Genomic DNA, 12,924 nt, shown 5'->3' with positions numbered 1-12,924 from the left:
TAGAGCCTGGGAATCGCAAGTACTGAGCCCGTGTGCCGCAACTACTGAAGCCCGTCCGCCCTAGAGCCCATGGTCCACAAGAGAAACCACCACCGTGAGAAGCCTGTGCACAGCAAAAAGAGGAGCTCCTACTCGCCACAACTAGAGAAAAGCCTCTGCAGCGACCCAGCATAGCCAAGAATAAAAATTTTTTACAAATTATAAAAAATAAAATTACTTAAAAATAACAAGTTAAAAAATTGTACCTGAAGACTCCACATCTCATTATGAATTAAATTCCAAGATCCCTGTGATCCAGTCCCCAGGCATCACTCTGACCTTGGCTCCCATACTTTTCCCATTCTTCTTGTTTGAGCTGCAGGGCTTCTGCCAACCATAGAGAGAGCCAGCACTGGACCACTTCAGGGCCTATACTCACTACTCCTTTGCCTGAAACATGCTTTCCCAACTTACCTACCGGCTGCCTCTGCTTGCCTATCACATTACCAGAGAGGTCATCCTGAACTTTCCTATGTAAAATGTTCTCCCCGCCATCACACTCCATCTCCCCTATTTTAGTTTTCTTCACAGCAGGTATCACCATCTGGCATACAATGTTTATTTATCATCAGGCTCCACCAGGATATCCTTAGCTCTATGAGACTAGAGACTGTGTACATTTTGTTCAATGCTGTACCTCCAGTATCCAGAAGAGCAACTGTTACATACTAGGTACTCAATAATGATGAGTGAGCGACTCTTCTCAAAGCATCAAGCCCTCCAGTAAGCTTTACTTGTTCTCACCTCACCCTAAACTTTCAGATGCTGCTCTCTTTTTTCTAGTCTCAGGGTACCCTATGCAGAGCTATTTTCCTGAAAGTCTCTTTCACTGCAAAAAGGCACCACAGCAGTGTCGGCTCTGTTTTAGATTTTATGACAAGTTAAAAAAAAAAACAACAACAACAAAACAAGATAATAGGGAAATACTCCATCATGAAGAAGAATCAAATAATGCCTCATTAAAAGGGAAATGGAATACTAGTCATTGCACAAAGAGAACTATCCATTATTTTGGAGTTAAAATAATTGGTAAAAATATTCATCATGTTAAAAATAATTTTAGTTATTAATGAGAATACCATGAAGTCAATGTCTTTAAACAGCTCTCATGGAAAAGCAGTAACTGAACTAAATTTAAAGAAAAATTTTCAAAGTTTCCATTCCCACTCCCTTAAAAATGTGATTCATCCAAGAAATACCTGACTTTTATATCAAATGTTAACAGCTACTTCAATTTTTTTATATAACAGGCTGTTAGTAGAACACTTCAGAATTCTGCAAGAATGTGGATATGATAATAATAATTCTGAGGTCAGTGGTTCTCAAACTTTAGTCTGTATCGGTGTCACCTAAGGGACTTGTGAAAACATGGGTTTTGGGGGCTCCGTCATTCACTAAGGCTTGGGCAGGGCCTGAGAATTTACACTTCAAACAAGTCTTTAGTGATGCTTGTGTTGCTGCTTTGGAGACTGCACACTGAGAACCACTTATTGATCTAGGCAAAATTTCTGTGCTCTATTCAGTGATACTGTAACTAAAAAGATACAAAAAAATCTACATGACATATCGCTGCTTTAGTACTTAACAAATTGAGAATAATCAGGCTCCTTATGCGCCTCAAAGGGCCCACCCTGGTCACATAAGCTTATTTGATAAGCTGTAATCTTAGCCTGGCAAACAGTGTCAGGTGGATCTCTGCTGCCAGTGTTAATGGATTATGGGAACATTTCTCTTCAGTAGCCTGAAAGAACAAGTCCAACCACTCATCACTCCTGATTTATTTACCCTGGTTTATTTACCCATAGAGCTTGTCAAATGCCAAATATATTGTATTAACTAGACTGTCTATAGACACAACTCAGTGACTTCACTTTCAGTTTTCACTTTCATGCATTGGAGAAGGAAATGGCAACCCACTTCAGTGTTCTTGCCTGGAGAATCCCAGGGACGGCGGAGCCTTGGTGGGCTGCCGTCTACGGGGTCGCACAAAGTCGGACATGACTGAAGTGACTTAGCAGCAGCAGCGGACTGTCTATAAATTACAATGGGTATCAGGTAGTAGCAAAAGTACTAACAGAGCTCAAGACTGAGGTCACAGTATTTAATAGTGGCCAAAAAACAAAAAGTATTAACAGCTGTTTTCATGGCATAAAGATAAATACAGAAATTAAATATCAATATGGCTGAAATAATAATTAAAAAAAACAAAAAAGAAGGATCACATGGAAATTCAGTACAGAATTATCTCTACTACACAACTTTCACAGAATAAATAAATAATTATGATGCATATGCATTCAAGCATTAGAAGTACTGAAAAACAACAGTTGAAAATGCTCCAAGTGGCACAGTTGATTCAGTAGAACAGCGTGTTGTTCAAGTGGCTTACACATAAGCATCTTAAAGAAAGCCAAATCCAGCACTTACATTAATTTTGTTAAAGACTTCAAAAGATATCAAAACTTAGTAGAAAATATGTATTTTAAAATTGTAGCTGCATTCATAATTTCAATGCTCGATCTTGAGTTGGCTACACCTGAGGGAGATGAAAAATTCAATAAACATAATTCTTTGATACAAAATTATAATTTAATGTCTTGTCAAGTTAATAACACAGCGAGGCTGGTTTTAATTGATGCCATTTCCTTAACAGCACTCAGAATGTCAAGAATGAAAAATAACTCATTTTGATTATCATGAAGATGGGACCCCTATCATTCTTTGTGTAAATAATCATCCTTGTCCTGGCTATAAATAGTGCTGTAATGAACACTGGGGTACATGTGTCTCTTTCAATTCTGGTTTTCTCAGTGTGTATGCCCAGCAGTGGGATTGCTGGGTCATATGGCAGTTCTATTTGCAATTTTTTAAGGAATCTCCACACTGTGCTCCATAGTAGCTGTATTAGTTTGCATTCCCACCAGCAGTGTAAGAGGGTTCTCTTTTCTCCACACCCTCTCCAGCATTTATTGCTTGCAGACTTTTGGATCACAGCCATTCTAACTGGTGTGAAATGGTACCTCATTGTGGTCTTAATTTGCATTTCTCTGATAATGAGTGATGTTGAGCATCTTTTCATGGGTTTGTTAGCCATCCGTATGTCTTCTTTGGAGAAATGTCTATTTAGTTCTTTGGCCCATTTTTTGATTGGGTCGTTTACTTTTCTGGAACTGAGCTGCATAAGTTGCTTGTATATTTCCTAGATGTCCATCAGCAGATGAGTGGATAAGAAAGCTGTGGTACATATACACAATGGAGTATTACTCAGCCATTAAAAAGAATACATTTGAATCAGTTCTGATGAGATGGATGAAACTGGAGCCTATTATACAGAGTGAAGTAAGCCAGAAAGAAAAACACCAATACAGTACACTAACACATATATATGGAATTTAGAAAGATGGTAATGATAACCCTGTATGCGAGACAGCAAAAGAGACACAGATGTATAAAACGGACTTTTGGACTCAGAGGGAGAGGGAGAGGGTGGGATGATTTGGGAGAATGGCGCTGAAACATGTATACTACTATCATGTAAGAAACGAATCGCAAGTCTATGTTCGATACAGGATACAGGATGCTTGGGGCTGGTGCATGGGGATGATCCAGAGAGATGATATGGGATGGGAGGTGGGAGGAGGGTTCAGGATTGGGAACTCATGTACACCCGTGGCTGATTCATGTCAATGTATGGCAAAACCAATACAGTATTATAAAGTAAAATAAAGTAAAAATAAAGATTAAAAAAAATCATCATCCTTTCTGATTATAAATATACAAAGATTTGAGTTTTCAGGAATACCACATGTTTTTTGGTTCTTTGTGGATGCTCAGGAAAATTTATGAGTTACTGAAATAAAGGTTTTTCAGTCCTTATGTAAAGCAAGCTTCTGAAAAACAAAAATTACCCAAACATAACAATTTCTTCTATACTATATTTATATCTTCAGAATTTATCTATGAAAACATTTCTGAGACCTATTTAATTGCACATGAGTACTTTAGTTGGTTCAGACAATCAAGGTACCATCCAGAAGTTTAACAGTAGATATATGATATATTCCACTGGCCAATCAGTAAATTCTCACTGCAATGTTAGGATTCTTCTGCTCTCAAAGATAGAGCCCATACTCTGTCACAGAAGAAAATTTAGACTGTATTCCAACAAAGAAGAATGAATCTGAGGAAAACTCTAATAGCTGAAAACTATTAAGAGGTTAAATATTTCACTGGAAATATATATTGCTTTGATAATGCCTTCTTAGTTTAATGCCAGTAGCAAATTACCAAAAGGGAAAAAAAAAAAAAGGATTGATAATGATGTTAACCAAAGAGTAGGTGGTTAACAAATTATTTCAACGGTCACCAAATACGAGATGACTCAAAAATGGTGTATAATCACTGACTTAACATAAAAAGAAATGAATCTTGCATTAAAATATATACAACAATATTTGTCAAACTTGATACATCTAACAGTCAATGTTGCTGCAGAATGATTTCTTGAAGAAAAAAAGTGGCATCAATGGAGCCCAGACATCAGCAGAAACAAGAGATCAAACATATCCTTTCAACTTCTCACCTTTTGTTTGAAATGCACATGGATTTAGAACATGCTGAATAAAGATATCAGTGAAAAAATGTTAACAATACTGGCCCTGCAGCTGATGACAATGAGGCACTCATCTGATTGACAAGACAGCTATGATTCTACAGGTAAATTAAATATTTAAAAAATAAGTGAAATTTCTTCATTTTAAAACAGCAAATAATTTTTAAAATTCTGCATAGAGTACTTAAAAGACACTTATACAGGGTGTAAACATTTTATAGACAGAAGGAACTGCAAGTTAAGGTAAAAATACAGTGGCTGTCACAAAAACTACAAATTATTAAAGGGGAATCAAACTAGATTCCTGTGAGGCAGAGGAGAGAAAACATTTAGCCGTAGTTCCTGAGCTTAAAAGAAAACCTACTTCCAACTCGGTGTGTACTAGCAATATAAGGAGGTTACCTGACTACTGGTTTCACTTATGGCTTCCAGGAGTTTTTCAACTGCTGCTTGTAGTCGAGAGCTGATATTCAGCATGAGTTCTTCATTCTCAGGGTCTATCTCGGGCCCAGTGAAGCCACTCCTCACGAGCCGCTGTGACAGCTCTGTCCCCTCCTCAGCTGCTTTGCACCACATGCTACTGTCACTTCTTGGTATGTCGCTTCCAGAATAAGAGGGTATAGATTCATCTGTAATCAGAATTATTTTGAAGGTATAAATCAATTACAAGGAATCATTTTAGTAAAAAAACAAAAATTACAAAATAAAATCAAATTAAAGCTTGAAATCACTGGAAAGAAAGTGTTATTAAGAAAACACTGTAACAAAACAAAATAGGCAAATTAAGAACGTAGTATTATTTGATAACCTACCAGGTATAAGAATGGGAAGAATAATGTTATACTAATAGAGCTTTGCATAAATTAATACTTGAGAGTTAGTAGTTTTCCTTTGATAAAAAAATCTTAAAATACCTTTCAATAGATATTTACTAAATGCCCACCGTGTAGGGTTTACTAAGTAATGCAGATGTATAGGCGGCAAGATGTGGTTCCTACCCTCAAGGGCATTACACACAAGTATAATGAGAAAACAAATATTTAAACAACATAAAAGGAAAACACTGTGCAATGGGATAATCCAAGTATATGGAAAGACGAAGTGCTTGATTCTGTACAGAGAAAACATTCTGATTTCTGAGTAAGATCCTGGGGAGCATCACCTACTTGGCTAGACAGTAAAAGGGACTAAGACCTTTTTGTAACTGGTTACTCCCAAGTGGCTCAGTGGGTAAAAAATCTGCCTGCAATGCAGGAGACACAGGAGACATGGGTTCAGAAAGACCCCCTGGAGGAGGGCAAGGCAACCCCCTCCAGTACTCACGCCTGGAGCATCCCATGGGCAGAGGAAGCTGGAGGGCTATGGGTCCACAGGGGTGCAAAGACTCAGACACGACTGAAGCAACTGCGCATGCAGCACGCATACCAGGAAGAGGTTAGACTAATACACAGTTCCAATTTAAACTGTGGCCTTGTGTTTCCACGCTAGTCTTTTTTCTTATATAAAGAAAACTGAGTTTACATGGGCAGAGATAAAGCTCTGGAAGTGTTTTCTCTAAACTGAAATAAAAGCATAGGTTATTTATCACTTCCATGGAATACTGTACTCATCTCTGGCAGCTTGCTACAATCCAACAATGAAATTCCCTGAAGAGGAACTATCTATTCTTTTATTAACATGTAGCACGTATTTATCAGTAACTGCAAAGTCAACAAATTAAAAGCAGAAGCAATTTTAATTTCCAAGGTACCTGCAGTAAATACTCAGTTTGATACAATCACCCAGGAGAATAAGAGCTATTCTTTAAAATGTTTTGCTAAAGTAGCTGGTGCCATATGGAAGTCTCTCAATCTCACGCAGTAAAAATATCAGATGCAGTTTCAGATACAAGATCTGAAATCGGCACAATTCAACATTCTCTAAGCACCTCCTCTGTATAAGTCACTAGCTGAAGAATCCAAAACTGTATCCCAGAAAATGACTGAAAATGTTTGCTGTTATGTAGTGGTGGTGGTGTAGTCACCAAGTCGTGTCTGACTCTTGCCATTACCGGTGCTGTGTGCTCAGTCGCTTGGCAAAACTTAGCAAGTTAGAAGTTAGTTTATTTCTAACTTCATGGCTGCAGTCACCATCTGCAGTAATTTTGGAGCCCAAGAAAATAAAGACTGTCACCGTTTCCCCATCTATTTCCCATGAAGGGATGGGACCAGATGCCATGATCTTCATCTCTTGAATGCTGAGTTTTAAGCCAGCCTTTTCACTCTCCTCTTTCACTTTCATCAAGAGGCTCTTTAGATCCTTTTCCGTTTCTGCCATAAGGGTGGTGTCATCTGTGTATCTGAGGTTACTGGTATTTCTCCCAGCAAACTTGATTCCAGCTTGTGCTTCATCCAGCCCAGCATTTTACATGATGTACTCTGCACGTAAGTTAAATAAGCAGGGTGACAATACACAGCCTTGACAAACTCATTTCTCAATTTGGAACCAGTTCGTTGTTCTATGTCTGGTTCTATCTGTTGCTTCTTGACCTGCATACAGATTTCTCATGAGGCAGGTCAGCTGGTCTGGTATTCCCATCTCTTGGAAGAATTTTCCACAGTTTGTTGTGATCCACCGTCAAACGCTTTGGTGTAGTCAATAAAGGAGAAGTAGATGTTTTTCTGGAACTCTCTTGCTTTTTCTATGATCCAACGGATGTTGGCAATTGGATCTCTGGTTCCTCTGCTTTTTCTAAATCAAGCTTGAACCAGTTCTTGGTTCATCTACTGTTGAAGCCTCACTTGGAGAATTTTGAGCATTACACTGCTAGCATGTGAGGTGAGTGCAATGGTGTGGTAGTTTGAACATTCTTTGGCATTGCCTTTCTTTTGGATTGGAGTGAAAACTGACCTTTTCTAGCCCTGTGGCCACTGGTGGGTTTTTCAAATTTGCTGGCAAACTGATGCAACACTTCAACAGCATTTAAAGTAGGAAATCAAGAGATACCTGGAGTAACAGGCAAGTTTGGCCTTGCAGTGCAAAATGAAGCAGGGCAAAGGCTAACAGAGATTTCCCAAGAGAACACACTGGTCATTGCAAACACCCTCTTCCAACAACACAAGAGAAGACTCTACACATGGACATCATCAGATGGTCGACACCAAAATCAGACTGATTTTATTCTTTGCAGCCGAGATGGAGAAGCTCTACACAGTTAGCAAAAACTAGAACGGGAGCTGACTGCGGCTCAGATCATGAACTCCATATTGCAAAATTCGTACTTAAATTGAAGAAAGTACGGAAAACCACTAGACCATTCAGGTATGATCTAAATCAAATCCCTTACGACTATACAGGGGAAGAGACAAATAGATTCAAGGGATTAGATCTGATAGACAGAGTGCCTAAAGAACTATGGATAGAGATTCATGACACTGCAAAGGAAGCGGTGATCAAATAAAATGTGAATGTATTGATAATAGGGACTAACAGTTTATAAGTACTCGAGTTCAAAATGACCTTAGAATTCAAAATGAGTTCAGCTATTGTACAATGTATATTACAAAGTCACTAAATAAAATTAATGTAGCCTGAAAAATGAATGATATGAAATATTCCAATTGGTGTTCAAACTAAAAATACATATATCACATCTTTAGCTGAGGAATTAAGTGCATTCCAGTGACATTTTCTTTTAATGGATACAGAGAATTTAACAAATCTGAGGTAAGATGATGGTCTGATATGATGATAAGTCAAGGCTTTGTGGAGTCAGAGAATGTGGAGAAGCAAGAATGAGGTTAGGACAGAGAACTGAGAAAAGGTAGCTCAAAGTAGGGTGGATCCAAGTTGTGAATGGCTTTAAGTTTTAAGAAACTGGGGGCTTTGTTATACATAATGGGGAAGTAAATAGTTGACTTCCCTGGTGGCTCAGATGGTAAAGCGTCTGCCTACAATGCAGGAGATCTGGGTTCGATCCTGGGATCGGGAAGAACCCCTGGAGAAGGAAATGACACCCCAGTCCAGTACTCTTGCTTGGAAAATCCCATGGACGGAGGAGCCTGGTAGACTGCAGTCCATGGGGTCGCTAAGAGTTGGACACGACTGAGTGACTTCACTATCAATTCTATGAATCAGGAAGCAAACTGTATCAATGCAGAAGGAGGGGTTAGAAAAGAAGAGTCTGGTTAGAGAGCTATTTCAATTCTCCAGATGAGAAATAATAAAGATAGGCGAGGGCTGGCTACAAGTTGGAAAAAAAATGGAATGTGTAAGACAAGGAAGAAAGGAAAGCAGTAAACGATGACTGGGTTTTTCCAGCTAAGATGACTCTCAGATGACAGAACAGTCTTAAGAGAAATACTAAAAAACTAGGAGAAAGTGTGTATAGTAAGCATGAAAAAGGATTAGTCTGAAGTGCTAATGGGCTACATGGAGGAGAGACGTTAACTTTTGGAAATTTGGGAGTCATTTGTAGAAAGGTGCCATAATCTTATTTTTCTGAATGTTGAGCTTTAAGCCAACTTTTTCACTCTCCTCTTTCACTTTCATCAACAGGCTCTTTAATTCTTCCTCACTTTCTGCCATAAGGGTGGTGTTCTCTGCATATCTGAGGTTATGGATATTTCTCCCAGAAATCTTGATTCCAACTTGTGCTCCATCCAGCCCAGCGTTTCTCATGATGAACTCGGCATATAAGTTAAATAAGGAGGGTGACAATATACTCATTGAAATACTCCTTGACATACTCCTTTTCCTATTTGTAACCAGTCTGTTGTTCCATGTCCAGTTCTAACCGTTGCTTTCTGACCTGCATAGCGGTTTCTCAAGAGGCAGGTCAGGTGGTCTGGTATTCCCATCTCTTGAAGAATTCTCCACAGTTTGTTATGATCCACTCAGTCAAAGGCTTTGGCATAGTCAATAAAGCAGAAAGAGATGTTTTTCTGGAACTCTCTGGCTTTTTCCATGATCCAGCAGATATTGGCAATATGATCTCTGGTTCCTCTGCCTTTTCTAAAACCAGCTTGAACATCTGGAAGTTCACGGTTCATGTATTGCTGAAGTCTGGCTTGGAGAATTTTAAGCATTACTTTACTAACGTGTGAGATGAGTGCAATTGTGCGGTAGTTTGAGCATTCTTTGGCATTGCCTTTCTTTGGGTTTGGAATGAAAACCTACCTTTTCCAGTCCTGTGGTCACTGCTGAGTTTTCCAAATTTGCTGGCATATTGACTGCAGCACTTTCACAACGTCATCTTTCAGGATTTGAAATAGCTCAACTGGAATTCCATCACCTCCACTAGCTTTGTTCATAGTGATGCTTCCTAAGGCCCACTTGACTTCACTTTCCAGGACGTCTGGCTCTAGGTGAGTAATCACACCATGGTGATAATCTGGGTCGTGAAGATCTTTTTTGTACAGTTCTTCTGTGTATTCTCGCCAACTCTTCTTAATATCTTCTGCTTCTGTTAGGTCCATACCATTTCTGTCCTTTACTGAGCCCATCGTTTCATGAAATGTTCCCTTGGTGTCTCTGATTTTCTTGAAGAGATTTCTAGTCTTCCCCATTCTGTTGTTTTCCTCTATTTCTTTGCATGATTGCTGAAAAAGTCTTTCTTATCTCTCCTTGCTATTCTTTGGAACTCTGCATTCAAATGGGTATATCTTTCCTTTTCTTCTTTGCTTTTCGCTTCCCTTCTTTTCACAGCTATTTGTAAGGCCTCCTCAGACGGCCATTTTGCCTTTTTATATTTCTTTTTCTTGGGGATGGTCTTGATTCCTGTCTCCTGTACAGTGTCATGAACCTCCATCCATAGTTCATCAGGCACTCTGTCTATGAGATCTAAGATCTAGTCACTTAAATCTATTTCTCCCTCTCACTGAATAGTCATAAGGGATTTGATTTAGGTCATACCCGAATGGTCTAGTGGTTTTCTCCACTTTCTTCAATTTCAGTCTGAATTTGGCAATAAGGAGTTCATGATCTGAGCCACAGTCAGCTCCCGGTCTTGTTTTTGCTGACTGTGTAGAGCTTCTCCATCTCGGCTGCAAAGAATATAATCAATCTGATTTCGGTGTTGACCATCTGGTGATGTCCATGTGCAGAGTCTTCTCTTGTGTTGTTGGAAGAGGGTGTTTGCTATGACCACTGCGTTCTCTTGGCAGAACTCTAATAGCCTTTGCCCTGCTTCATTCTGTACTCCAAGGCCAAATTTGTCTGTTACTCCAGGTATTTCTTGACCTCCACTTCATGGCAAATAGATGGGGAAACAATGGACACAGTGGCTAACTTTATTTTTCTAGGCTCAAAAATCACCACAGATGGTGATTGCAGCCATGAAATTAAAAGATTCTTGCTCCTTGGAAGGAAAGTTATGACCAATCTAGATAGCATATTAAAAAGCAGTGACATTACTTTGCCAACAAAGGTCCATCTAGTCAAGGCTATGGTTTTTCCAGTGATCATGTATGGATGTGACAGTTGGACTATAAAGAAAGCTGAGCGCTTAAGAACTGATGCTTTTGAACTGGTGGAGAAAACTCTTAAGAGTCCCTTGGACTGCAAGGAGATCCAACCAGTCCATCCTAAAGGAGATCAGTCCTGGATGTTCACTGGAGGGACTGACATTCAAGCTGAAACGCCAATACTCTGGCTACCTGATGTGAAGACTTGACTCATTTGAAAAGACCCTGATGCTGGGAAAGATTGAGGGCAGGAGGAAGAAGTGGATGACGGAGGATGAGATGGTTGGATAGCATCACTGAGTTGATGGACATCGGTTTGGGTGGACTCCGGGAGTTGGTGATGGACAGGGAGGCCTGGTGTGCTGTGGTTCTTGGGGTCGCAAAGAGTCAGACACGACTGAGACACTGAACTCAACTGTAGAAAGGTGAGAGGTGAACCTTGGAAGAAGACACATTTACTCTAGGAGCAATATTTAGCGAGAGAAGGACAGATAGTTGGCATCTCTGAATAGAATAAGCCAACAAAAGATCTCTGTAAAAAAAATTCACAGAAAGACAGGAGCAAGATATTCCAGAAGACAAGGAGACAACATTTTAAAAAGAGACTTCAATAATCCTGTTTGTCTAGAGAGTCAAACAGGACAAGAACTGAGATGCTACTGGATTTGTCACTTGGAAGGTCACTGTTGTTCACAGGGAAAGCAGCTTTAATACTATACAAACAGAAACCCAAACTGTTAGAAGCCAGTGTTGGTTTGATCTCTCATAGTGTTCGTTGCGCTTTATCTTCAGGAGAGGGCAAAGTTGAGAAAAATCATTTTCTCTGTAATATTATGAAGAAACCAGCAAGGTTTATGGTATGAAGAAGGAATCAACTGTAAGGAAAAACCTGAAGATACTATATATAACACTGGAGCAACTCTCAAACAAAATACAAAGGGTATATTAAAACGTGGCTTATAAAAAGCCACTAAATGTTAATTTCTTAACAGCTAATAAAAAAACCATTAAAGTGCCTAATAAAGATGAAGATGTGAACCAGCTTAACGTACTTTACTGATGACATTTTGAAGATATAAACACACATAGATAATCTCAATCTGTTCCAATGAAGATACAGAACTTTGTTTATTCCAATGAAATAAAAGAATGAGAACAATATCAAACTTGTATTTATAATAAATATTCTTTGGAAGGAAAGATATAAATTGGCAGGGCGATTTTATTAAACACCAGTAGAATTCTCAGAATGACCAATTTGATGAACAGAATCATGATCTCAGACTGGCCAACCACTCAGACCTCCATCTGAAACATGGTAGACGATAGTTATCCAAAAAGTCTTTAGCCATTCATTCTGTGGATTATACCATGTTCATTCTATAGAGATAGCAGTCAGCTTCTCAGTTTAAGCAGGGCCTGTGATAGGATACAGCAGTCCCCTGCCCTGGCCTGAAGATATCTAGGGCTCCACCTGGAAACCCCTGGCTCTAGTCTGACTTTTGTACCTGACAGATGACTAAACTAGAAGCCTCAGGAGAGTAAGAGGCTTGCCCAGGGCCACAGTGAGCTAGAAGAAGGACCTTCTCATTACTAATCCAGTATTCCTGCTATAACATTGCACTGCTCCAAAAAAAACAGCTGCAGCAAATAAGATTCAGTCCCTGGTCTTCTAAGGGGGAGGTATAGGTATTTTACCACTGAACCATCACAGTGTAGGCCTACAGGACATTTTCTTTCAATACCTAAGGAAACTCATTTTTATGAACTAGTCTAATATTCACTCAAGTTCAAGCAATTCCACAATGGCTCAAAATTTCCCTTCACTTT

At 39.2% G+C, this 12,924-nt stretch overlaps 1 protein-coding gene across 1 annotated transcript in view; it reads right to left on the bottom strand.

Annotated features, from left to right (window-relative positions):
* AKAP9 (A-kinase anchoring protein 9) overlaps positions 1-12,924 on the bottom strand; it is a 174,369-nt gene that overhangs the window by 56,207 nt on the left and 105,238 nt on the right. The window contains exon 22 of the mRNA XM_068972558.1: positions 5,054-5,286. Coding sequence (XP_068828659.1) covers positions 5,054-5,286 — 233 coding nt within the window. The remainder of the gene's footprint in view (positions 1-5,053; positions 5,287-12,924) is intronic.

This window comes from Capricornis sumatraensis, chromosome 5 (assembly GCF_032405125.1).
Source record: "Capricornis sumatraensis isolate serow.1 chromosome 5, serow.2, whole genome shotgun sequence".
Taxonomy (NCBI): domain Eukaryota; kingdom Metazoa; phylum Chordata; class Mammalia; order Artiodactyla; family Bovidae; genus Capricornis; species Capricornis sumatraensis.
The sequence above is the reverse complement of the archived record's forward strand: the minus strand, read 5'-3'. Positions and strand labels throughout refer to the sequence as shown.